The sequence below is a fragment of the Argiope bruennichi genome, chromosome 6, assembly GCF_947563725.1.
Source record: "Argiope bruennichi chromosome 6, qqArgBrue1.1, whole genome shotgun sequence".
In the NCBI taxonomy this organism is placed as follows: domain Eukaryota; kingdom Metazoa; phylum Arthropoda; class Arachnida; order Araneae; family Araneidae; genus Argiope; species Argiope bruennichi.
Genome location: NC_079156.1, coordinates 81,153,151 through 81,177,835, shown reverse-complemented (window position 1 = coordinate 81,177,835; position 24,685 = coordinate 81,153,151). Strand labels below are relative to the sequence as shown.

At 26.5% G+C, this 24,685-nt stretch overlaps 1 protein-coding gene across 4 annotated transcripts in view; it reads left to right on the top strand.

Annotated features, from left to right (window-relative positions):
• Positions 1 to 6,187: 6,187 nt before the first annotated feature.
• LOC129972126 (sialin-like) overlaps positions 6,188 to 24,685 on the top strand; it is a 50,947-nt gene continuing 32,449 nt past the window's right edge. Inside the window, exons 1-2 of one of the 4 annotated variants that reach the window (XM_056086123.1) lie at positions 6,188 to 6,348; positions 10,966 to 11,062. In XM_056086123.1, coding sequence (XP_055942098.1) covers positions 6,306 to 6,348; positions 10,966 to 11,062 — 140 coding nt within the window. In that variant the 5' untranslated portion in view covers positions 6,188 to 6,305. Of the gene's footprint in view, positions 6,349 to 8,945; positions 9,082 to 10,912; positions 11,063 to 24,685 lie in introns of those variants that run through there. The other 3 variants (XM_056086127.1, XM_056086129.1, XM_056086128.1) reach the window with 3 other exon arrangements.

The following is a 24,685-nucleotide window of genomic DNA, read 5'->3' as shown; positions in this document are numbered from 1 at the left end:
TTAGCAAAAAAATGTGCTCAGATTTACTTTTTAATAACTGTGAAATTCTGCAAGGAATTGCGTATTCTGTCGACGAATTTAGCGGGACGTATAAAGTCATTTCTTTTGCTTCTGTTTGATAGCTTTTTTCCGGATTTCGATTTCGCTATCATTCATCATGTTACGGGCAATACTGTGTAGGTATTGCTAGTTTAATAATTGAAATGAAAATTTAATTTTGTATCTGCATTCTAATTCAAAATTTGTTTTAATTCTAATTAAATTTCTTTTATTATTTTTCAAAAAGTGAAAAATTCTAGGCATTTTCCTTCTCGTATACGAACTTTGCATAGAGAAAATATTTTGATTGTCAAAAAAAATATTCGAATTTGAGATTTTGATAAACAATCGCGTTTCACACCTCTCTGTGCTCGAAAAATACATTTTTGGAATAACGTATGTATATTTGAGCAAGATAGGTGAAATTTGGCATGTGGTATTTGAAAGCAATTTTAAGATTCTTATTAAATTTTGCACAAAATCCATTCACAGGAAATTTATCTATATGTCAGAGCGAAAGTGAACACGATAATTACAAAATGCAAACAGTTAGAAGGGTAGAATTCTGTGGAGTTTAAATTACCAATAAGTAGATCCGCATCTATTAATTTTACATTCGCATGCATATAAACACGTTTTACTAAAATTTCGTCAAATTTTGGTTTCAATCAATTGACAAACATTCCTAAAAATGCATACTTGTTTTTTTCTTACTATTCTTTGAAACACAAAATGCTCATGGGTAGGAAAATAAAAATCGGAGCACATGTACTATTCAAAACTTTGCTAAAAGTCTGAGTTTTTGAGACAAGAAGGGAATAACAGCTTTAATTCCTTCCTAATTATAAATTAAAAAATAAAGTTTATTACTTAGGAGAATAATACATAATATTTTCAATACTAAAATGCCTTTGTTGCCACAATTTTAGATTAATATTACAAAATCATTTTTTAAATCCTTTTATTAGCATAATAAAAATTTGGAAATCGTTTTTGATTTTAATTTTTTTTTTGCATTTCTATTTTTAATTTATAATTCATTATTTGAAGTGTTATAACAAATTAAAATATTTTTTTTTCTTATATGCACTACAAACCTGAGTCACTTATCTGAAGTGTATATTATATTTAATTAATAAATAACTGACTAACAATGTAATTATGAAAAATAATGAATTGTCAACATGAAAGTATAAGCGTGCAGATTTTCAAAAATCTAGCCTATCAAGAATAAGTGAAATACCAATAAAGAAATCCATGTTTACAAACTAACTTATTAAAAACCAAACAAACATCTTTACAACCATAAAATTAGTAGTTAAATTCAAGTTAAATAAACATTGAAAAAAAATGAATTTATTTTCTTCTTAAATTTTGCATAAACTTCTATTTAAAAATGTGGTTTATATTATTTTCTTCTTAAATTTTGCATATACTTCTATTTAAAAATGTGATTTATATGGTGAAATCAAAAATAATTTTGCTTTGATGCTAAGGGGACAAATATTCGCTTTTAGAATCCATAAAATCATCTAAATTATTACTTTTTTATAATATTTTCCACAATTTTTCTTTAATTACCTAAGTTTTATATGTTCTGCTGATAAATGGAAACTGCCGTCTGTCTCAAAAGTGTCCACATGCATAAAAAAATTATTATGAAATATTGCTTCACTCATTATTAAAAAATTGATATTTCCGAATGAGAGTCTTAAATAATATCTATAATTCCATATTAATAAAATTTCAGTATTATTATTAGTAAAATATCAGTATAAATATTTTAAGAATAAAAACATTTTTTGCATTGAAAAAAAACCTGTATTCAAAAAGAAACAAAACAATTCTCTCAATAAAGCCTTCGTACACTTTAAAGAAATCTATACTGACTAGAAAATATTGTAATAATTCGATCAGTGTCCACAGCAGTTTTGAACGCCTAGATATACTATAGTGAATTCAGGTTTTTTTTTTCTTCTGTTGATATTTGTTCTGTTGTTATTTCTGAAATAAGTTTCCTTTATTTTCTTTTTATTATTGTTTTTAATCCATTGTTTGTTCTTATTAATGTTATATCTTCGCATTCTAACTTCCGGTTTTTACCAAGTATTTTCTGTTAGATTTATATCGTTCGACTGAAGTGTTCTTTTCAGAATTTGTGGACAATTACGAAGCGAAAGTTGAGAACAATATACCTTGAATCTTTATACTGATAAATAAAAATAAATATTTTTCCAATATCCTAATTTTGGGCTCATAGTTTTAAATTCTTTTAAAATATTTAAATAAAGAGATTGCTTCATTATCACATCAATAAATATCAAATTACTCTGTTTTGATGTTGATATGTATTCCCGCACTGGAGAACCTCTAACGCCGTGAATTACAGTTCTAATTAAATTTCTTTGATAAAGTTTCTTTTTTTTTCCTAATCTATGCAATTATACACCAAAATATAAATTACCAAAAATGTAAATCTGCTTTCATTTGCAAACAAAGTATGATTCCAATACGTTTTTTTGCTTATATACAGTGGCTCCCAAAAGTGTTCGTACACCAACAAGAATCAATTAAAAACCTCATTATTTACCATTATATATTCTTATTTTTACATGAAAATTTTTTCATAGCATATTTTTACAGTTCTTAATAAAGCAGTGAAGGATAAATTTTAATTACGTTGCAAATTATTTTTTTTTTAAATGACAATGAATAAAATTGCACAAAAATAGGACACAAAAGTGATCATACACTGTAAAAAAACATCACTAAATATGAAATTTTCTAAATTTTTATAAATGTTTAGTATTTAGTAGGATATCCTTTATTCTTTATAACAGCTTTTAAACGTTTGGGCATAGATTTAACTAAACGGTCGGTTACTTCTGCACCGATCTTGTTCCATTCTTCGATCATTACTGCTTTCATTTGAATTTTCGATTTAATGTCGTGACTTCTTATTCGCACCTCTAATTCTTTGCAAATATGTTCTATAGGTTTTAAATCCGGTGATTGAGCTGATGTTTTAAGGGTTTGAGGGCAATGATAGAGGCAAAAAAGACGAACATTCATGGCCATGTGCTTAGGATCGTTGTCTTGGTATTACACACTTGACACTTTTAAATTATTATTGAGAATATTTATATAAACTGTATGATTCATTATACCATCAATGAATACTAAATTTCCTACTCCAGCGGCTGACATACACCCCCAAACCATGACACCTCCACCGCCATGTTTTACTGTTCCAACTAAATTCATGGAATTAAGTTCTTCGGTTTTTTTTTTTTTTTTTTTCTCCATACAATGATTCTCCCATCCGACCCAAAGATGTTAAACTTACTTTCATCTGCAAATAATACACAATTCCAATAGCTCTCAGGCTGGTTTATCATAGATTTGGCAAATTTAAGCCTAGCAATTCTGTTCTTCTGACTTACAAAGAATTTTCTTCGTACTGAGCGGCCATGTATACCAGCATTCCGAAGAATTCTACGAATAGTTTCACAGGAAATAGAAGTTCCATTTGATTCATTATATTGTGAAATAAACTTTATTGCACTCAGACGTGGATTTTTTAGAAATTTACTCACAATATTTCTTTGACTTCTAGCTGACAGAATTTTAGGGCGACTATTACGAGGCTTGTTTGCAATCCTTTTTCCCTCTCTGTAACGTTTTATTATACTTTGCATCGTTGAATGAGGTGGATTAGTTATAGCTGCAATGCCTCTAATTGATTTTCCAGCTTTAAAATGAAATATAATTAATTTTCGTACGTCTAAACCCGTTTCTTTACGAATGCGCGTCATATCTAAGAATAAAGTAAATAGAATAAATAATTGTGATATTAAATACTGAAATCAAATGATTTTAGTGTATTTTTCAATTAGAAGAAAAATAAGCCGCAAGAGATATTTTTATGATGAATTTAAATAAATAATGTTTGGATGTACGAAAACTTTTGTGTTCTAATTTTGTGACATTTTTTATTTATTTATTTTTTAGAACAATACTACTTGATTTTTTATAAAAATATTTGTTCAGTTTTATTAAGAACTATTTAAAGATGCTAATTAAAAAAACCAACTAATAAAATGCTTTATTAAGAAATATAGAACACAATTTCTGCAAATTTCTTTAGTGTACGAACACTTTTGGGAGCCACTGTATAACTGATTTCCGGAAAAAAACTGCTATTTTTCTGCTTATTGCACAAAAAAAAATTTTTTTTTGGATTGAATATCCATGTAATCCAACTGATTTAAGCACTCGGCTAATAGTTTCAGTTACAAATGGAATAGAAAACATTTTGGTAAACTTTGTAGAAATAATGACAGCACTTAAACTTGTATCTTTCACAGAATCTCTTGTTATATCTAGTTAACTTTGTTGGACAACTTTTCCTTACCTGTTACAGCTTCCCTTCTTTACTGCAGTGTAGAATAGGATAAATTTTCCAATTAACCGGAAATGATTCATCTACGAAAAAACAAAATTAAATTTTCGAATGCTGTTTGTTGTTCTCTTATAAGACTGCGGTCACTGAGAAAGAGAATTTCTTTGCCTCTGTGACTGCGACAAAACACAGGAAAGTAAGCAAACATAGATTAAAACCAAACGATTTTAAATGTGTCACCAAAATGTAAAAATAAAAAAAAGTAACAGACGATAATATTGGTTACTAATTTATTCCAAAATTTTTTCAATACAAGATTACTTTTGTAATACATCTTATCTCAACCCTCCAGAATTTTCAATTATTTAAATAAAATGAAATTGGATTTCTTTTCTTTTTTTTTTCAGAATTGCATGGAGATTATATGAAAAAATACTCGACTTCATATTCGAATTCAATTACAAAATTTTCACATTTCAAAACTGTATTATTCCACAAAATTACTTCTAAGCTAACTTAAAAATCAACATATCATTAGTCTATTGATGTCTATCTAATTACCATTCTATTTTTCTTTTATTTCTGCAATAACAGCCTTTGTACTGTAGGCATATAAATATCTATAATTAAAGTAGCATATGTACGTAAGTAACTGCAATATTTAAAAGCATATGTAAATAACTGCGATATTTAAAAACATATTTAATATTTTCCTTGAATATTCGTGGAGGTTATACTCAATGAAACAAATAAAAAGAATCAGAATATACTTTACTCGTTTTCTTCCGTTCTGGGACATTTTCAATCCAATTGTCTAGTAAGTGCGCTTTTAAAAATCTTTAATATTAATCGTTTTTACTGAATTTTACGAAATAATAAAAAAAAACTCAGTTTGAGTTTAAATTATGCATAAATCACCATTGTTGAGAGATATGTTCTGGTCTTTTATACAGTTTATGTCGTTTTAATGCAAGAATCATTTATTAAATTTGATACATTCATTTCATTAAATTTTTCAGGTTTCCAGTTCGTTCCGATTCACAAAATTTGTAGAATCAGATTGTATGAAATAAGTATATTCTTCAAAATCTCCAGGTGCAATTTTTTAATTGTTATATCTCCTTTTTTATGGATATTTTACCTACAATAACATGTACTAGAAGACGTAAAAAATCGATTGGTTATTCATTGAATCCATTTTTTTTTCGTTCATATTGCTTGACAAAATTGTTAACCTTTAAAAGATTTAAAATATTCATCAGAATAAACAAATCAATACTTTTCTTAATTTTAAATCAAATTTGTCTTTGATTTTTTTTTTGATAAATTTAAAAGTTGATTCAAAAAAGTGTGATGAGAAAAATAATTTTCTGTGCTGCATTAGCTTTTCCTCCTGTGTTCTGTCATCACACTGTTTATTATTTGATTCGTTTATTACTCAAATTACTTGCGAATGATTGGAATAGAAAATTCATGAACTTTCCCTTGTATATGCTCAATGTATGAGCTTTTCAATTGAAGAAACGAACTATGAGCAATAGTTGATTCATACTAAACGAAATTTCTAGAGAGACTGAAACAAATACAGGCATGGACGAATAATGCAAATGTAAATACATCTTGTGGTAGTGCTCTGTGAATCACGCATGCATGATTAAACAGGCAGCAGGTGCAAAATCTTTTTTCATTATTATCTTTTCTATTAAATTTAACGAATCTTGTTAGTAATGTATGTTTTGTTCTTTTCTACGGCAATAAAAAAAGAGATGGATCAAAAAATGTTGTCGAGCAGATGTTTGCTTTTATAATCGAAATACAGTATCCTCTGAACTCAAGAAAAAAACTTTAACTCAACATTGCACGCATGTATGCCATTTTGTACCCAAGGAAGGGCTTCTTTATTCAAGGTATTTTTTTCTTATAATTTGAATATTAAAATCTTTGAATTACACTGAAAGCAATAATTCCAACTATTTAATTTATAGAATTTAATTTTCATACGATTCGTTAATCCAGCGCGTTTTGTAATTTAAAGTAATTTACACCAGAATGCTTAATGTAATAATAATATATATGGCTCTATTCTTAATATTAACATTTTATTTTCCTGTTAACATAATGTATCAGTTCTAATTAGAATTGAAATCTAATTTTTTTATGTATGTGCATATTAGTTTCTTAATCTAATAGAATCACACCATTGTCTGAGAACTGCAACTTTGATTTATTCAATAGTTGTAGGTTTGTTTGCTTTTAAATTGGACTCTAATAGTTTTTTTTTTTTTTCAAATTGTTCTGTTAACAATTTTAGAATTGTTGTTTTCTAACAGAATCGACAATTATTCTTTAATAGAATAGTTTAACTGCATGTCTATTGATTTTGGCTTCGATCTCTGTTCTTTAATAAGTTTCTATTCATTAAATGTGATTTCGTTACAGAAATTTTTTTTTAAAAATTATTATTTAGGGAAAATTTATTGGAAATATATTTTTTCAGTTTAACATCAGTTTAATCTTTATCTACTACGGCTGTTAAGAAAATATTTTATCTCATTAATATCTATTTTTATAAAAATGGCTTATACTTTTTTGCTACTTTATCTCATCTAAAGATTTAAATTAAGAGTCCTAACGTTACTAAAAAAATTTAAACAAAGAATTATTGTTACTTCTATATACATATATTTTGCTGTTGCTAATAATAAAATTAATAAAAATGCTAATAAAAAATTTTTGCTAATAATAAAATTAGTTTTTTTTTTTTTGAAGAATGTGAGTTTATTATTTAAAAAGAAGAATATTGATATAATTGTATAAATTTCTAACTATTTATTTATTATTTTTATCTCAAAAGTGCTGTACATGCTATGCAGTTTTTTTAATTCACAGGTTTAAAAGCATAAATATTACAGAAACTAAGAAATTGAAATTAAGTATAAATTGCTAAAAATAATTTTCTTTACTGATTCGGATGATATATTCGAAATTTGTAACGAATGTTAATGAGTTAAAAATTCAAATGACTAAAATGCCTTATTATATAGTAAGGTATTTATTTAAAAGGTAAAATTTTATTGTAAGGCAAAATTTATTTGTAAGGTAATTTAACTTTACCTTATTTAAAGGTCAAATTCATTTGTAAGGTAAAAATTTGTTATAAATAATCATATAGAATATTTCAAGAACTAATTTTCTATCAATGATTAGTTATCCGTATATTTCGAAACAATGAATATGCTCTATTTTATAAATCTTTAATAATGAAGGAAAATTTCAGAGTTTTTTTTAATTATTTATTTTTTAAATCGGCATTTTGAAAATAAGGAGGAAAATTATTTATTTCTTATTGAACTTCATTAGATATGTATTCAAAGGGATTGAATATAATTATCTTCAATTTTTCATCTTGAAGTATTCAGCACGATTTAAAATGCAATTTTTACGAGATCAAATTAGGTAGCCAATATAATAAAAGGAAATGATGTGCCTGCATTGTTTTTGTTGGTCATGGAGGTTAACATTTCCAGAAATTATAATATTTGATTAAATATTCATTCAAAGTAAGTAAAAAAAGTGTTGAAACTGAGTTGTTAATGTAAAATAAATATTCCAGAGGTACTTCCTTTTGCAGATGTGTGATATGCTTAGAATTTTTAAATATTTCTTTAAGAGCTAGCAGCTGATTTTTTAACCTTGGCATCCTGATTAACTTTCTATTAACGTCCCGGAAGTAGTACGCAATGTAAAATAATAAGTTTTATAAATACTGAGAAGCTCTAAAATTTAAATAAAGCACGTATAAAAAAAACCTTGATAATTGTAAACAAAAACAAAGATTAAGCCTAACATGGCGGTAATATAAAATACATTGTTCACATATAATCGAATCTTTGCAGAATTAGAACTAAAGACAGACCTCATGGCTTTTGGAAAAATACATTTTAAAAATTCTAGCGCAATGTTAATGAAAATTATGTCATGTGAGTAAATGCAAATAGTTTTTTATTGAAAATGATTATCATGTTTGTTTTTCATTTTGATGCTACAATCTGAATTTCCCTTTCAGATTATTATTTAAATGTACCATTTTACTAAATAGATTGTGGCAATAATAAGATCTCATGAAAAGAATTTATTTTTCAATGAATCAAATAACATTTTTAGAGATAAAACTGCACATTAAAATTATTACATATAATTCAATATGCTTATGCTCAAACAAATACGTTTTCTCAGATACATTGAAACATCTTATGACAATTTTAATTTATTTTTGTATATTAGAAAATGGAAATCTTTCGTAGCTTTTATTATTCATTAACTGATGGATTTAGGAAATAGAGTGAACGTACATCTGAGTCATTACGCAGACGAATGGGAGGAGTTATAAATTTTTTTGAAAGTTTAACGAATAGCGGTTTGTTGTTTAAGACCTTGATGCTGGATGCATTAAAGCAAGTAACCACTATTAAAGCATTCTCAACAAGGTTTTATTGCTGAAAAGACTTTTATGCTCTTATTCCCGTTCCCAAATGTAGGCAGATAGAAATTGTTAATTTATAACTAACAGCATTTCATATGGAAACTGAAACTTTGTTTGATTAACTCAAAATTTATATTGAATAATAGATTTTCAAAAGGTACGTAAATATCATTTAGAAATTTCTTAAATAATAGTATATCTTATGTGCACTTAATAATCTTGGTTATATGTATTTTATATATCTATGCTTTCGAGACCTCAGTTGTTAGAACGTTTACTTTTGAATAAGAGAATAGCTGAAATTCACTATTTTGAATTAATTTGACCTTCCTTCATAGTGATGAATAATTTTCTTGCATATGTTTTTTCTTAAATTAGTATTTTAAAATAGATAATTTACAAAAAAAAAAATATTCATGTATTACTAAAATCATACGAATGAAAATAAATCTTGATGCAACAGAAAAATGAATAGAAAACTTATTAAAACTTCTTCTTTTAAATACTTTTATTTAACTGGAATTGTTTCGTATTTGTAATGATGGAGTTTTTTTAAAAAAGTAGATATTTCATTAGAATATAATAGTTTCAAAATTTTGAACTGAATTTAAATTATGTAAAGTCAATGTATAATTAACAAAATTAAATTTTAAACTAAATCATAGAAGTTTCCTTTTTAAACATTTGTTTCATGTTTTTAAGATTGGAATTTTTTAATCAGGTATTTTACCTGCTTTATGCAGTGCCAAATTATTAAAATTTAATGCACTACTATATTCGGGGTGGCAATGCACTATTTTATTGTTTTCATTTTATTGTTAATTATCATTTAATAAATTAATTAAAATAATTTTTTATTATTTATGAGAAGCACCATCGGGCCATACAGGTAAAAGATATTAAAAAATTAATATCAAGATCATTATAATAAATTAAAGTAATTATCAAAAATTAAGAAATAAATGAAAATATACTTTAATACATTTATAAAAGTTTTTTTTAAGATTATTTTTTACATTCTTTACTTATGTAAAATAATCTAATGTAAACAAAGATTGATGAATATCACGTTTTTAAATTTTTAAGAAGTGGAAGGAAGCATAAAAGAGTTCACGAGGCATAGAAAAATCATTTTCGGTATCAAGCATCAGATTACTAATAATTTTCTCAACTTCCGATTAAATAAAACGATATTCTGAAAGTTATATTCTGAATGTAATTAAAGTTTTCAGTGTTTTTCTTAAACAAAGGAAGTTTTAATTTATGCGTACAATAAAATGTAATCATTTTTGAATTATCAAATATCGTCTTAAAATTAGGAAATTTCTTCATTTGCTTATATAATTTAGTAATATGAGTATCCAATTTTAGCTATTACTGTTTTTTTATTGTGTAAGTACAAAGTTTTCAATTGTAGCTTCAATAATGTTAACTATTTACGTTTAGAAAGTTATGAGCCAATTTTGAGATTAAGATGAAATTTTGCATTAAAATTACCAAAAATTTTAAGATAAAGATTTTAAGTTCAGCATTGTTAAGCTTTCTTTATCTATTTGTTATTGCTACTCTCTTTTTATAGCTAAAAGAGGTAAAAGAACTATTATCGAATATTCTCTTGTCTCTTGTCTAATTAGTCTCTAAGGCATTTGCAGTGAAACAAAAGTGCCAAGTCATATTAATCCGCAGTTTCTTTTTCAATACAAAGATTCTCCTTCAATATCTGTTAACTTATCTGTTAAGAAGAAATAACGCAAGAATATCCAGTATCTGTTAAGAAGAAATAACGCAAGAATATCTAGTATCTGTTAAGAAGAAATAACGCAATTAGCTTGTCCTAAACGTGCTCTCTTATCATGTTAGGCACTTATCAATTTGTTTGTTTTTAATCAAATTAATATCTGTTGAAACAATACCAACTCATATCATGACATTGATATTATATATATATATATCATTTACCCTCCAGATAATTTTTGTTTCAAAACCTACCAAACAAAAAAAAAATTATAAATTTTATTTTAAATTGGTGCAATAATTTTAGAAATCCAGACTGTTAGAAAAACGAGCCACAAGAGGTTTCTAATCCATCAAGATGATCAACAACGATGTGGACAGCATAAAACTGCAAAAGAAAGGATGTAAGTACATTTTTCTTTCTTCTTTTCTGAAATTTAAATTTATATATAATTAAATTTAAAGCAGCAAAAACAGCAGATAATTCATCCTTATTGATAAAAATAATATCCGCTAGTAAAATCAAACTCTTGATGAGTTGTAGATTTAAATCTATATTTTGTATTATTACGTACAGTTAATTCTTTGGGGCTATATGGGTCAATAACTGACCCACTTTTTTTTGCTTAGCTTTTTATGCATGGTGGAATATATTGAAAACCATTATTCATAGTCATATAGAGTTTAATATTTTATTTAAAGTTTTTCATTCAGTTGACAATACTATGACCAATGGTAAATGAGTAAATATATATATGAAAACTATTTATGCAAATCAAGACATATCAGTAAGTTGTGTGTGCTCCTGAGATTCTATCTGGCGCACTGTGTGAAGCAATGTATTTTTTTTTTCGTTGATAATGCTATGTGTTGTTCTATTATGAGTGAATAAATTGTTTTATAATGAAAAAATATGTTATTTGATGTTTTATACTAAATAGGAAGTTATGAAGTTGTGGGATTCTATATGTTCCACTTTGTAAAAAATTGGATTTATTGAAATGTTATTACTTCTTTTTTTATTTTGAGTGATGTTTTATGTAAAATAATCGAAATGAATATTTTTTTTTTCATTTTTTATAATAATAAAAAATATCTACATCTAGGGTTTTTATTTTCTTTGAAATCGGCTGTCTCAAAGAGTTAAACAGTACTAAATACGATCTTAACATGTTGAAAGTTTATTGATGTGTACAAAAATAATTTAGTTTTAAAAACTTAATCTTTATTCTGAATAATCAAACTATATTTGAAAAGAGATTTCATTAAGCTGAATCTAGTACCTCAAGATACTTAGAAACTCGAATATGTCATCATTTTTTGAAAGATGACAAAATTGCACATCATAGCGATTATGAATAAGTATTCCTGTTTTTTTTATTTTGACCTCAACTTAAAGTTGTTTTAAATTACATATTGAAGTTAATTTTATTTGTAGAACATATTTAATCTTGAGGTAGGACTGTGGTAGATACGTCCAATTTCATATTATTAGTTCCATTAAATATATTAAAGATGTCTTTTTATATTATTGCGTAATGAAAAATTAATAACTGAATTATTATTTTCGAGAATTTATATCGCTTAGAACAATGGTTTAATCTCAGTAGCATTTAAATATTTTTGTTTGTATGCCCATTACACAATTCGCTAAAATCAGTTGGTTAATAACATAAGACCGCTATTTAGGCGTTTTTTTTTAATGAATATCAAAAAAATATACTTTTTGTCCAATTTAGAAAGTGGATAATTTTTGTAAAAAAAATATGCTTTTCTTTCCTTTAAAGTATCTCTCTATAAAAAATTATATGTGCGAAAATTTAAATGTTTCTATTTAGTGTGTTGCAGCTTATAACAGTAGATCTGAAAACTTGGTGAATTTTAAAAACAAAAAAGAAGTTTGTTTATATATATATATATATATATATATATTTCTAATCAACGAATTTACTGAACATTTATGATAATCCCATTTATAATTTAAAAAATCGTGAGAAATCTAAGTCCTTTTAGAGATTTTTTTTGTTTGTGCGAAAATCTAGAGTTTCTAGCTTAAAGCCGAAAATTTTTATATTTATTTTACTACAGTCTTTCATGTAAATGAATTGTAATGAAATGATATTCATTTGGTTCCTAAAAATAAGTCTTTTTTAGAAAATATCCCATGAATATCAATCAAATATTCCATTTCTTTTTACACTCGATAATATGTGCTTTATGCTACCACATTATTCGATGAATTATAAGTGTTTAGATAATCAGAGAGGTAGTCCTTAAAAATTTTCGAGATCTTTTCATTAAAATATAATGATTGCTTTAATTTAAATTTAGATTTAGAAGCACCAAATACTGTCCAACACAATAGAATGAGTCTATTTATATTCAAATATTGTTAATGAGTTGTTGAAATATTAATATTATTGAGCCAGTTAGACATCTGATTTTAAGAAGATCTGCACAAAATTTTGTGATTAAATGGCAATACACGTTTTTATATTCTGGAACATTAGAATTTCTTAGACCATTTAAAAGTAATTTCAATTATAATTTAATAAATAATATTAAGCTTAATATCTTACTTTCAAAAGATCTCACAGATACACTGACGTTTAAAAAAAAACATTTTTTTTTTTTTAAAAAAAAGCTTATTATGAAATTAGCTTAATCTGTATTATGAGGCAGAATAGAAACACTAGTGTAGAAATATACAAAAATGCTCATTAAATAAATAAATATTGCAGAATAATGCAAAAGTAGCACTTTTCGTTTGCAAAAAATGTTCAATATGGATTGCTTGTCAATTCAGAAATACTATCATTTGTGATGGTTTCGGTTAACTATACCCAAGTAATGCGATCATATGCTCCGATTACATTCAGAAAGTGTATCAGAACACACATTTTACATGTTCCATGGATTTTCAATGGAAATTAAGTGGCGTGATTGACACAGCCATTTCATACGAAGTAGTGTTTCAAATTCTGAGCATTTGGTTGATATTGCGAGTTCTGTGAATTTAAGATTAAAATTCGAATCTACAACAAGAAATAAGCGAACATTTTATATATCCCAACTATCAACCTCTAGGAAGGATGTGGACATCAATGGGACTGAATTCGAGATCGCGGAAGACAAGAATAGTGTCCTTGTTGTGTTCTATTAAGTCTACAGACATATTTCCGACTGTTATTAGAGAATTCTATTTCTATACCAGATCAGTTCAACTATGAGTTATACATATAAGAAGGAGTTTCATAATTTAAACAGGAGAGGCTGTTGGCGGTTGTACTGTTCTGTAGTAAAAATGGACTAGACATCGTATAAAACTGGACTTAACCATAATGAAGTGCTATGCTATTTATAAATAAATTCCTATTCAGTTTACAAGTAAATTATTGACTATTATCGACCTGAAGGACTCATGGAAATCAGTATCAAGTCATCAGTATCCAAGAATTGTACGCATATAGTGGTGGTTTCATAGTTTAGAATGGTATTGCAGTTTTAGTATAATTCTCCAAATCTATCCTTTTATGAAAGAACTTTTATATTATATTTCCTAGATAAGTCAGATATATTTCCTAGATATATTAGTCAGCATTACAAAGCAAATTATGTCACAAATGTGATTTATACTTTAAGGAAACTTTTTTAAAAATTGCGGATTCTTAAACTCATTTCTGGAGTTCGTTATTTTTAGCAATTTATTAGATAGCCCAGAAACATTTAGAAAAAATCATAATTATCTAATAATTTAGCAGAAGTTTTCAATAATTAAAGTAAGCGATATTTTATATATGTTCAAAAATAAGTTCCGAGTCACTCTAAGATATCTCGCGTGTACTTCAAAATGTTTTTAATCTGAACTTGACAGCCTTTCGGGCCAAAAGTTGAATGACTCTCAGTCCATTTGATCTGATAAAAGCAATTCTCTTTTCCCTGATAAGATCTTCATTTCATTAAGTAAAACTGAATAAGGAAATGTGAAAGGATGTACTCATCAAAAATTACATTGATTTATTATTTTCTAGATGTTACTTTTGTTTATGCAAACTGAAAGATTTAATGATTGTGCTCTTTAATTTCTCGGTCATTTCTTACATCACGAAAACATCATCTGTATCTTGAAATTATGTAACAATATCACTTCCTCGATGAATTTTTACTAAACATAATGAAAATTATTTCCTTATTGTTGAACATTAAATAAAATTCAGAGACATTATTTTTTTTCTTAATCTCAAGGAAAATTAATAGAAATTATGGTAAATTCAAATTAGTAATACTCTAAAAGATACACGCTTATTATTACATTTAATCGTATGAATTAATGTATTATTTATCTAATTATTTAATACAATGTAATGTATTACTAATTATATATCTCACTAATACAATCTAAAGTTTTAATTATTATTTATTAAATCTAACAAATTAATAAATATTTGATATGCTTCAATAAACTTAAGTATAAACTTCATTATGTTGATGTTGTTGTTTCTTATGGCACTTGCCACGGACAAGCCCTCTGTTCAAAGACACCCGATTTAAGCCTAAGGGGAGGCGCCTCTTGTTTTTATCGTAGAGCCAACTAGGGCCAAGAGTACGGCTTGACTACACACGCATCACTCATTCGCTTGCACAACCCCTTTTTACAGGAGGACACATTCACACATCTCACCGATAGAACGAGAACAACCATGCCCAAACCGGGACTCGAACCCGGGAAGCCCAGACCACGGGGAAGATGCGCTACCCCTATGCCAGGACGTCGGCACCTAGCTATGTAATAATCTTATTAAGCTAGATTTTAAACGAAAGTCTCTCTCGTACTCGTATAGTTTCTTTGAATAATGAGTAGAAACTCTATGCGTCATTCATCAGTATTATCATCGTTCTGCAATATCTTTTGCAGTTTTCTGCATATGTTAGCTTGAGGTTTCGCTGACTACAATAAATGTGTATGATTAGAGAGTTTGGAAGAGTTTACTTTAAAAGCAAATCAACATGGAAGACTGCTTGCATTGGGGAGGACGAATTACCCGAACTAAAAGAATAAGTAAATAATAATAATAAATTCAAATATATAGAGGAAGATGATTATTAGAAAATTTCAAAGAAATATCCAGTAGTAAAACAATAAATAATATGTCACTATTATTTTTTATATTTGACCAACTTCATAATCATGATAGATTGACCGCATTTTATGTGCATTTCAATAGTAAAATTAAATGTTTCAGAATTTAAAAATTTTAAAGGTAAACTAAGTTAACCTTTCAATTCACTTCTAAGAAAAAAATGAGGCCATCCAAAATATTCAGCAAACGTTATGACCACATAGTTATATTTGGCCATAAACTTATTCCTCCTCTTGACCATAATTAAAAATTATTCCTCAATTAATCTAAGGAATAATCTTTAATTCCGCACATACATTTAATTCCTTGAACAGTACTTCGAGGTATAACCACTTAAAAAACTAATGCAATTATCTAGATCATCATTTTTCATACATATAGAAAAGAATTTGAAAAAGTATTTGCTCAATATTGATGCCATTATACAAAGATTAAAGCAACACTCAGCATGGAAAATGTTTTGAAAGCAACTGAAATTTAGAAAATTAACCCAGTAATGATATTATTATTTATACCCTCTTGCATGATTTTCCAATCGTTGCTCGTCAACATTGAAATAATTTTGTTTTCGATTAAAGAAAAAAAATTATGTGGCAATATTTAATTGATTTTATTTCTTTTGCCTAACTAGGGAGGAAAAAATATAATTGTATTCTGTATAAACTAATTTTACATGCATTTTAATCCAAGTTGAATTCATATTGATAATCAATTTCATATTGATAACTCTTTTAATATTAATCATTTATTGATAAACAAAAATAAATTTGCGTATGGGAAAAAAAATATTTGATTAAAATTTGGAATAAATTCGGGACAATTAATCAATATGGGGCAGACAATCAAAATAGGGATTGTTTTAGCTAATTCTGAAATGTCTGATTGGCTAAGATTTATTCAATTGTGTTTAATTCGCTCAAATATAATATCTCTAAAAATCCATATATTTGTATTTTACTTTAAATGAACTGATATCTTTAATAATTGGTATATTTTGTAATTAATATATTCCAACCTAATAAAATATCATTTTAAATCTTTATTTCCCTTAGAAATTTAAAAAAAAAAAATTATTTAAATTGCAATATTTTAAGAAACTACATTTTCGCCAGATATTCAATAAGCATTTAGTATTTTATATATAATATGTATACATTTAAAATACTGTGCAATTACAAAAAAAAAAAATCTTCCACAATTTTTTTTTTTTTTTTCAATTTTCCAGATTTGTATGGAATTTGAAGGGAATGATTCCAGTTATAAATTTACATTATATAGAATACATTATAAAAAATTATTACATTATATAGAAATATAAAAAAATGAAAAATATTTTAATTAAATCTATTGCTCCAAATAAAATCTATTTCTAAAAATCAACATATGTGTGTGAATTTTACAACGCAGAAATCTTTTAAAAAACGTTTTTAAAACTCTAAATTTACACGATATTTTCTAGTGACAAACCTGCCATATAAATCAAGATTTTACTGTAATTATATTATAAAGACATTACTAAATATGATAAAAATGTTTTCCTCTTAAACTTTTACATTCGCACTGATCATTAAACAATTTATTAATAACGTTAAGTGCAAATCTATGCTATGACTAGCTAAACTATAATTAGAATAAACAATAATTAAAAAGATGCAAATCTCAACTGAAAGTATCTAAAGCATCTGTCCCAAAAAAATGATTAAAACAATGACAAATCCCATGATAAATGCTTTCGTAACAATTTTGAACTTTATTAGCTAATAGCGACAAATATATCTAATCAATTAATGACGTCTGTTTGTAAACTTTGGATTTTTCCTATCTCTCAATGACAGCTTCCTCATTCTTTTTGTTCGGAACTTTTAGTGTTCAAGCAGTTATCTGTAATCGGTGTATTTGAAAGGACTTCGATAAATGAAGAATTCATTTGAATATCAAATTTTATTTCATAATTTTAGCACCTTAAATGATTAAGGGATGAGTTACCATGGCTGGCTCTCTTATTGTTAAGGTTTTCCTTTTCTTTTTGATCGGAAGAGTTGTTTCAGAAATATCAGTGAGTGTTAAAATTTCTCTTGAGATAAAGTGGGATAGAAATTTAATTTTGAAACTTTAAATCAAATAGAACGCAATGTATTCCTCACTTTGTAAAGGCACTTTTGAATTTAAATTTTTTATCGTTCTTTTATCGACGTACTTAGATAACTAACACTTTGACACTTTTTTTTATATTAATTAATTTATTTTTAGGGAATTTTAAGTTAAAAGGAATAAAAGAAGTTAAAAAAGAATATTTAAAAGATATTTTTGAAATAATAAAGTTAGAGATTAGATAGTAAATAACTTAGAGATTTTTATATCCAATTATTATTCGTAAATTTAATAATGAAGTGTCATAAAAAAATATGTGGCAACAATTTGGAAATATTTTCTGAAAACGATCGTTGTCTTATACGATAATTTGTTTTAAATTTATGTTTTCAGTATTCTTAATTTTCTAATCTTGTTTAAATTACTTCAAAGGTGCATGAAAACTGAAATCAAGACGTGCATTTAAGAAACACAGACGCAAATACAGTTTGATCGTGCTATGCATTAATAATATCAGCAACTCGAACTCCTACTCTTTTAAATTCCTCGTTATGACAACTGCACGGAAATGGATATCCTGCGCTAGTCCTACTCTCTATCACGTTTTACATTCTCTCCTCTTTCCTTAGCAATTCATTTTGATTTTCACAATTCACTTAATAGCAATTTCGTTTCAAAAAATATGCAATACATATTTTACTCATTCATTTTCTATTTAAAGATTTATGACTTGATGAAGAGAAGTTAAGTAAATGCGATCAATTATTATCAAATAAAATCTAAAATATTTTGCTGAATTATGATACAAGAAGAAATCAGCAAGAGTTGTATCTCCGAATTTTTCTAGCATACTTGTAATAAATAAGTTCCTTCCTTCCTCAACAAAATCGTGGATCTTGGCAAGACTATGAACGGAATACAGTAGATTCCCGATTATCCGCGGGAGTTATCCTCGCCTGCCGCACTAAGTTTTTTTTTTTTTTTTTTTTTCTTCCAAGCAAAGAGAAAATGCTTCCAAAGCAAGAAGCAAACACAAATGACTGATTTCTTCAAAAAGGTGTAGTTTTACAGTTATGCTTTTGTAATTACATAATACATTACAGTATTAAAAAAGTATATTTGTATTAATTTTTCTCTGTATCCTTGACGCCTTTCATAAGTACAAAGGATTTTTCTGTTTCCATTAACAAAATGCATTTTAGGTTAGTTTTGAGTGATATACTAAAATATTAAGCGTTAAGTTAACATTAGTTAAACATTTCCTGCAGTTTATTTTACGTTTTATTGTACATAAAACGATTTTTCAAAGTTGGAATGACTGTTTTCTCTTTTGCTATACCCGTTTTTAGCTTTTTTCGGATTATCCGCGATTTTTGTTATCCGCGGCGGTCGCGCCACCTAATTCCGCGGATAATCGAGAGTGTACTGTATATTCAGAATTTTATTTTGACATGAGAGTTTGTGTTTCATAGTCTTGTAAAAAATAATCGGCTATGCATTTTGGATATTTTTTTCGATCGACTGAACGATAATTTGATACAGAATTACAATATTAGTCTCATGATCACAGACCAATTTCCTTTATTTAAACCACTTTCTTTTTTGACTTATCGCTTTTATATGCATACAAAAGTATAGGATTAACAGACAATCAGCCCTTTGACGTAAAATTTAATTCAAAATTTGATATTGTGTTTTTCAGTTATCACTTTTACATGCTTGTGAAAGTACAGACAGGCAAATGGTAACTCCTTGATAGATTTGGTTCAAAATTTAATACAGATTAAGTACGGATCTATTCTTTAGATGCTAAATCAGTGTTCTGCATTTTATCTATCTTTGTATTTATACTTTGTAATCATCGCATTCCCGAACAGACACACAAGCAGGATTCCGTGCAGTCTGCAAATTTACCGCTGTGTCCACTTGCCAAATTTCATCCATTTTACAGAAGTCTACAAATTCTGTGTAGTAACCGCGTATCAAAATTCATCCGTTTAACTCAAAGTGTTTTTGAGTTTACGTGTTTACAGACAGATAATCATAATTCCATAGATATATTTTTTGGGTTAGAGAATGTTTGAAACGTGATTTCCACAAAATAGAGAATTCGAATTTTTTCTTTTTTTAACCATAAAATTATTTTCTCTTCGTACACTTCATATATGAGAATGTAAAAAAATAATTTTAATACAAAATAATTTTTTATGACTAGCATTTTAAGATAACTCGAAATTTTTTAATAAATATATAACGAAGAACTAGTCAAATAATAAATGAAAGTGGATGATGTTGAAGTTGGCTGAATTGTTGGGCTATTTTAAAAATAAAGTTTATTCTAAACTTAATTTTAACATGGTTTTATTATTCTTGTAATAAGACTTTATCGTTTTCAGAGACGCTTAATACATTCGTTATACGTAAATAAATATGATTAAAAATTAATTAATTCATTATTTTTAATTATGACTTATAACATGGAAAATCATATAATACTGATAATAGTGCAAACTCAATAATTTACATTAAAAGCAACAAAATTTGGTAAGTAAGGCAACAGAAAAACTCAAGTTCTATCATCTAGATGATTGAACAAGAAATTAAGATCGTTTTACTGAACTAAATTTGCTCCTTAAATCTTTAAAGTGCTTGAACGCTACAAATGCACAGCTGAAAAGTTACTCAACTGATAAGAGAGTCTAGATGAAAGTGTTATTGTTACAATTTTTATCATCTGAGTAAATATTGAAGAATCAAAATCTTTAGTTTATTACATTCTTGTGTACAAAGCATACCGAGAGGAAGTAATGCAATCTGCAAAAGAAAGAGGCCTCTAGTTTTTGATTTTTTCCTAAACAATAAAACACATTTCATACTTTATTATAAATGAAGTAAGTAATCGTCAAAAATTTAGAACTCGAGAATTTGACGAATCTTCACATTTCATATTCCATGAATTCGAAAACCACATTTTTCGCATTATGTCTCTCTGACTGTCTGTGACAAACGCTTTGAGTTATATGGATGAAATTTGGTATATGATCTTTAAACCAAATTTGTAAATTTCCATCAAAGTCACAACGAAATCGATTTAATGTAAGTTTGTCAGTCCAGTTGTCTAAATATAAGTTAACTCTTTTACTACAAAACGAAGAGATGTAGATAGATAAAATTTGATACACAGTTTAACGTCTAAAGTGTAGATAACTCTCAAATTTGGAACCAAATCCGTCAAGGAATTGACTTTTTATCGTTATATAGTTTCACAAGCAGGTAAATGCGATCATTCAAAAACATAATAAATACATAAAATTTGGAATATGATGTTTGGCTTTATTTGTATTTCTGTGACAAATTTTAGGTTCAGTCGCTTGAAAAAAACTCATCTTAAACAAAAAAAAAATTTGATTTTCGGGTATCATTAACCGCATGGCCAAAATAAAGTCGCCAAGGTTTCACAAGACAGATCAGTAAAAATACAAAATTCACTTTAAAGATTTGTATTTCATAGCTATAGTTCGCCAATGCCATACAAGGAATTCGTGGCCTTAAACAAAGTCCACAATCTTATACGGAGGGGTGGGAAGTAAGATTTTTTTTTTGAAGAGTAAATGAGAATGTTTTGGGTAGATCCTTCCTTCTGATTTTATTGTTTTTTTTCCTGCGTTTGTTTGTTAAACTGTTGATTTATCTGTGTGAAAACGATAGTACAATGACAAAAAAATCAGACAATTTGGTTTGCGGACATTACACCAAAAATGTAAGTTTTGAATGTAAGGAATGAAATTAGCTAATAGAAAATCTTTAAACATATAGAGTCATAGATTATGAGCACATTAATTCAAAACAGGAAAATCTTTGAATGTATAGAGTCGCAGGATATGAAAACGTTCATTCAAAACTCAACAATCTTTGAACTTATGTGGTCACAGACTATGAATACGTTAATTTAAAAACGTAAAAATGTTCGATAGATAAACTGAGCGTGCGACTTTATTTGTACTTCTGTATAACAAATTTTGATCCAATCCTTCAGAAAAATGATTGCATTCTGATTTGTTTAATTATGCGCATGTAAACGCAATGACTTTGAAACGCAGCAATCTAATTAATTGAAATTTGATAGGCCGTCTTCTACCAAGATTGCAAATCCGTAGCAAATTTCAGATTCAGTTTATCAACTAAAGTGAATTCAAAATGCATTCTCTCTCTCTCTCTCTCTCTCTCTCTCTCTCTCTCTCTATATATATATATATATATATATATATATATATATATATATATATATATATATATCTTTTTTTTTCGCAATTAATGCAAAGCTGAAAATACACAGATTTGTTATATTTTGTAATGAGAAAATAGATGGTGAAGCAAATTAAAATGAATTTTCGCCAGATAAGTTAATTATTTTTCGCCAATTTAAAATGAAATTTCAGTTTACACTATCATACGGCGAAAAAAATTTCTTGTTCTTGAAACTTGATACTCAAGAAATCTCGGTGCATTTAGAAAAAAAAATAATTTTTTTCATCCAGAAATAGTAGTTAATAGTAAGAAATTTTTAAAAATTATTTTCTATTAATTTTTATTGATTATTAAAGGAATATGGGCGGGTGTAATTACTTATTGAAAATGTTTATTATAAGATTATTTAAAACCTGGAATAAGAGCATTGATCATCAAGAACTTTATTTTTCCTTAGTGAGACCTGGGAATTTATTTAGGAACGCTTTTGTTTCTCTCAGAGTTGCTGTAGATCCTTTAAATTCTCAAAACTGAAATTCTCAAGGACAAATTAATCTGACAAATATATCCTTTAAGCTTTATAGTGATTTATTACAGGAAAGGTTTCAATAATTTTCAGATTATTATTAATTTGGATAATGCTGTACGATTTTTCCAAGAAGTTGTGTTTTATAAAGCATTAGCTATATTTATATTTACATATGCATCTATAGTATAGTCACAAAAATTGTATTTAATGCTGTCACAATGGCTCATGTATGTAATCGTACTAATTAAAAAGTGCAATTTTAAGAAAGATTTAAAGATATTTTTATAAATCTATCAAAATTACATTTAAAAATGCATCGAAATAATACTGAGGTCACTGAAAAGTTTATTTTAGGACTTGTAGATGTAGAAATTATTTTTGTGTAATAATATGTTATGTTGTTAATAATGTTACTATAATAAGGTTACGATGTAACATTAATAATGTAATAATAATGTTACTATGTAACATTAATAATGTAATAATAATGTTACTATGTAACATTACTATTGTAAAACGCTAAAATTTTTGATTAAGTTTAACTTTTTGTGACTATTGTACTATTTGTGACTATTTGTATTTCACAAAAAAAAAAACAACTTTCTCTTTTCATCAAAAATATGTCACTTTCTTATATTTCAATTATAGTAAAAAGTTTTCAATAAAATAATTTGCTATTTAGATTGATTTTTTATACAGATACTGCTTATTATTTTTAATTCATTATGACAAAAGTTGTCATATTTGCATCTTTATTTCCTGTATTTCGTTTCTCTTCTCATTCTTTCTCCTTTTATTGAGTATCTTATTTTTTTTCCTTCTCTTTAAATGAATTTTGGAAGTTCAAATAATTAATTTAATAATAATACTTGCTTTTATATATATACCTTTTTTATTTTTAAATGTGAGGTTTAATTTTTTTTATATAATATATAGAAAGTATTATTTCAATTTATGATTCGACATTTTTTTTTATTTTCTTCATTTCATTTTTTCTATTTGAACATATACTGTAGCTGTCTCTTCTTTCTTTTTTTTTTCTTTTCAATATCTCTTGAATGGATCACAGGTTGAAAATATTCATAATATATTTTGGTTACTTAATTATTAGTATCCGAAGGATAAATATTTTACAAAAATTGCTTCATGATACAAATTAGGAATTTTTAATACATTGATACACTTTCAACTAAAAATAAACATCAGATATAATCATAGTTGCGAGTTCAGGTTTGTTTACTTCCCTTCACTTCAAATTTTAAATAATAAAATAATTCAAATGGGAAGAACAGTTTATTTAAGGCTGTTTTTTTTTCTGCGCTGACGCAGATCGACTAAAGAGTGTAAAGTTTGATACCAATTGATGGAAAGGAAAATTTCGAATAATGCATATTACACCCATCTTGGATAGAATGTAATAAATATAAAAAAGTAGGGATAGTATTGCATAATATGAATATATCATACAGATATATTATAAACATATATGATAATAAATGCCAATAATAGATAATGATTTTAAACATTTGCAACCTTGTCTTACAGACACGAAGAACAATAGGTGCGCACAAAAATTTCTACAAGAAAGAGACTCTGAAATGCAATTTAGCATGGAAGAACTGGCATACAATTTAAAGTATCCAAATATGTTCGGAGACGAATTTTAAAAAAAATGATACATAAATATTTTTTATTGTACCAAATAGCTAAAATAGACTTGAAAAGTCACTATTAAAAGAAAAAAAATACACCCATTTTTAAAGAAAAAAAAATTGCAAAAAAAATTTTCATTAAATAAAATGAAAATTTAGCAAAATTTTCTATGTTGGAAAAACAAAGTAAATTAAAAAATAATGGGAATATTTAATTTTTTTTCAATTATATACAGCTCAAAATACATAAAATGTAACAGACCTCAAGATAAAAATTATTTTAATAAATAAAAATTTTATGAGCATTTGAAGTTGCCGTTAATGATTTTTTTTGTGAAAATTTGTCTATGTTTTGAATTTAAAGTG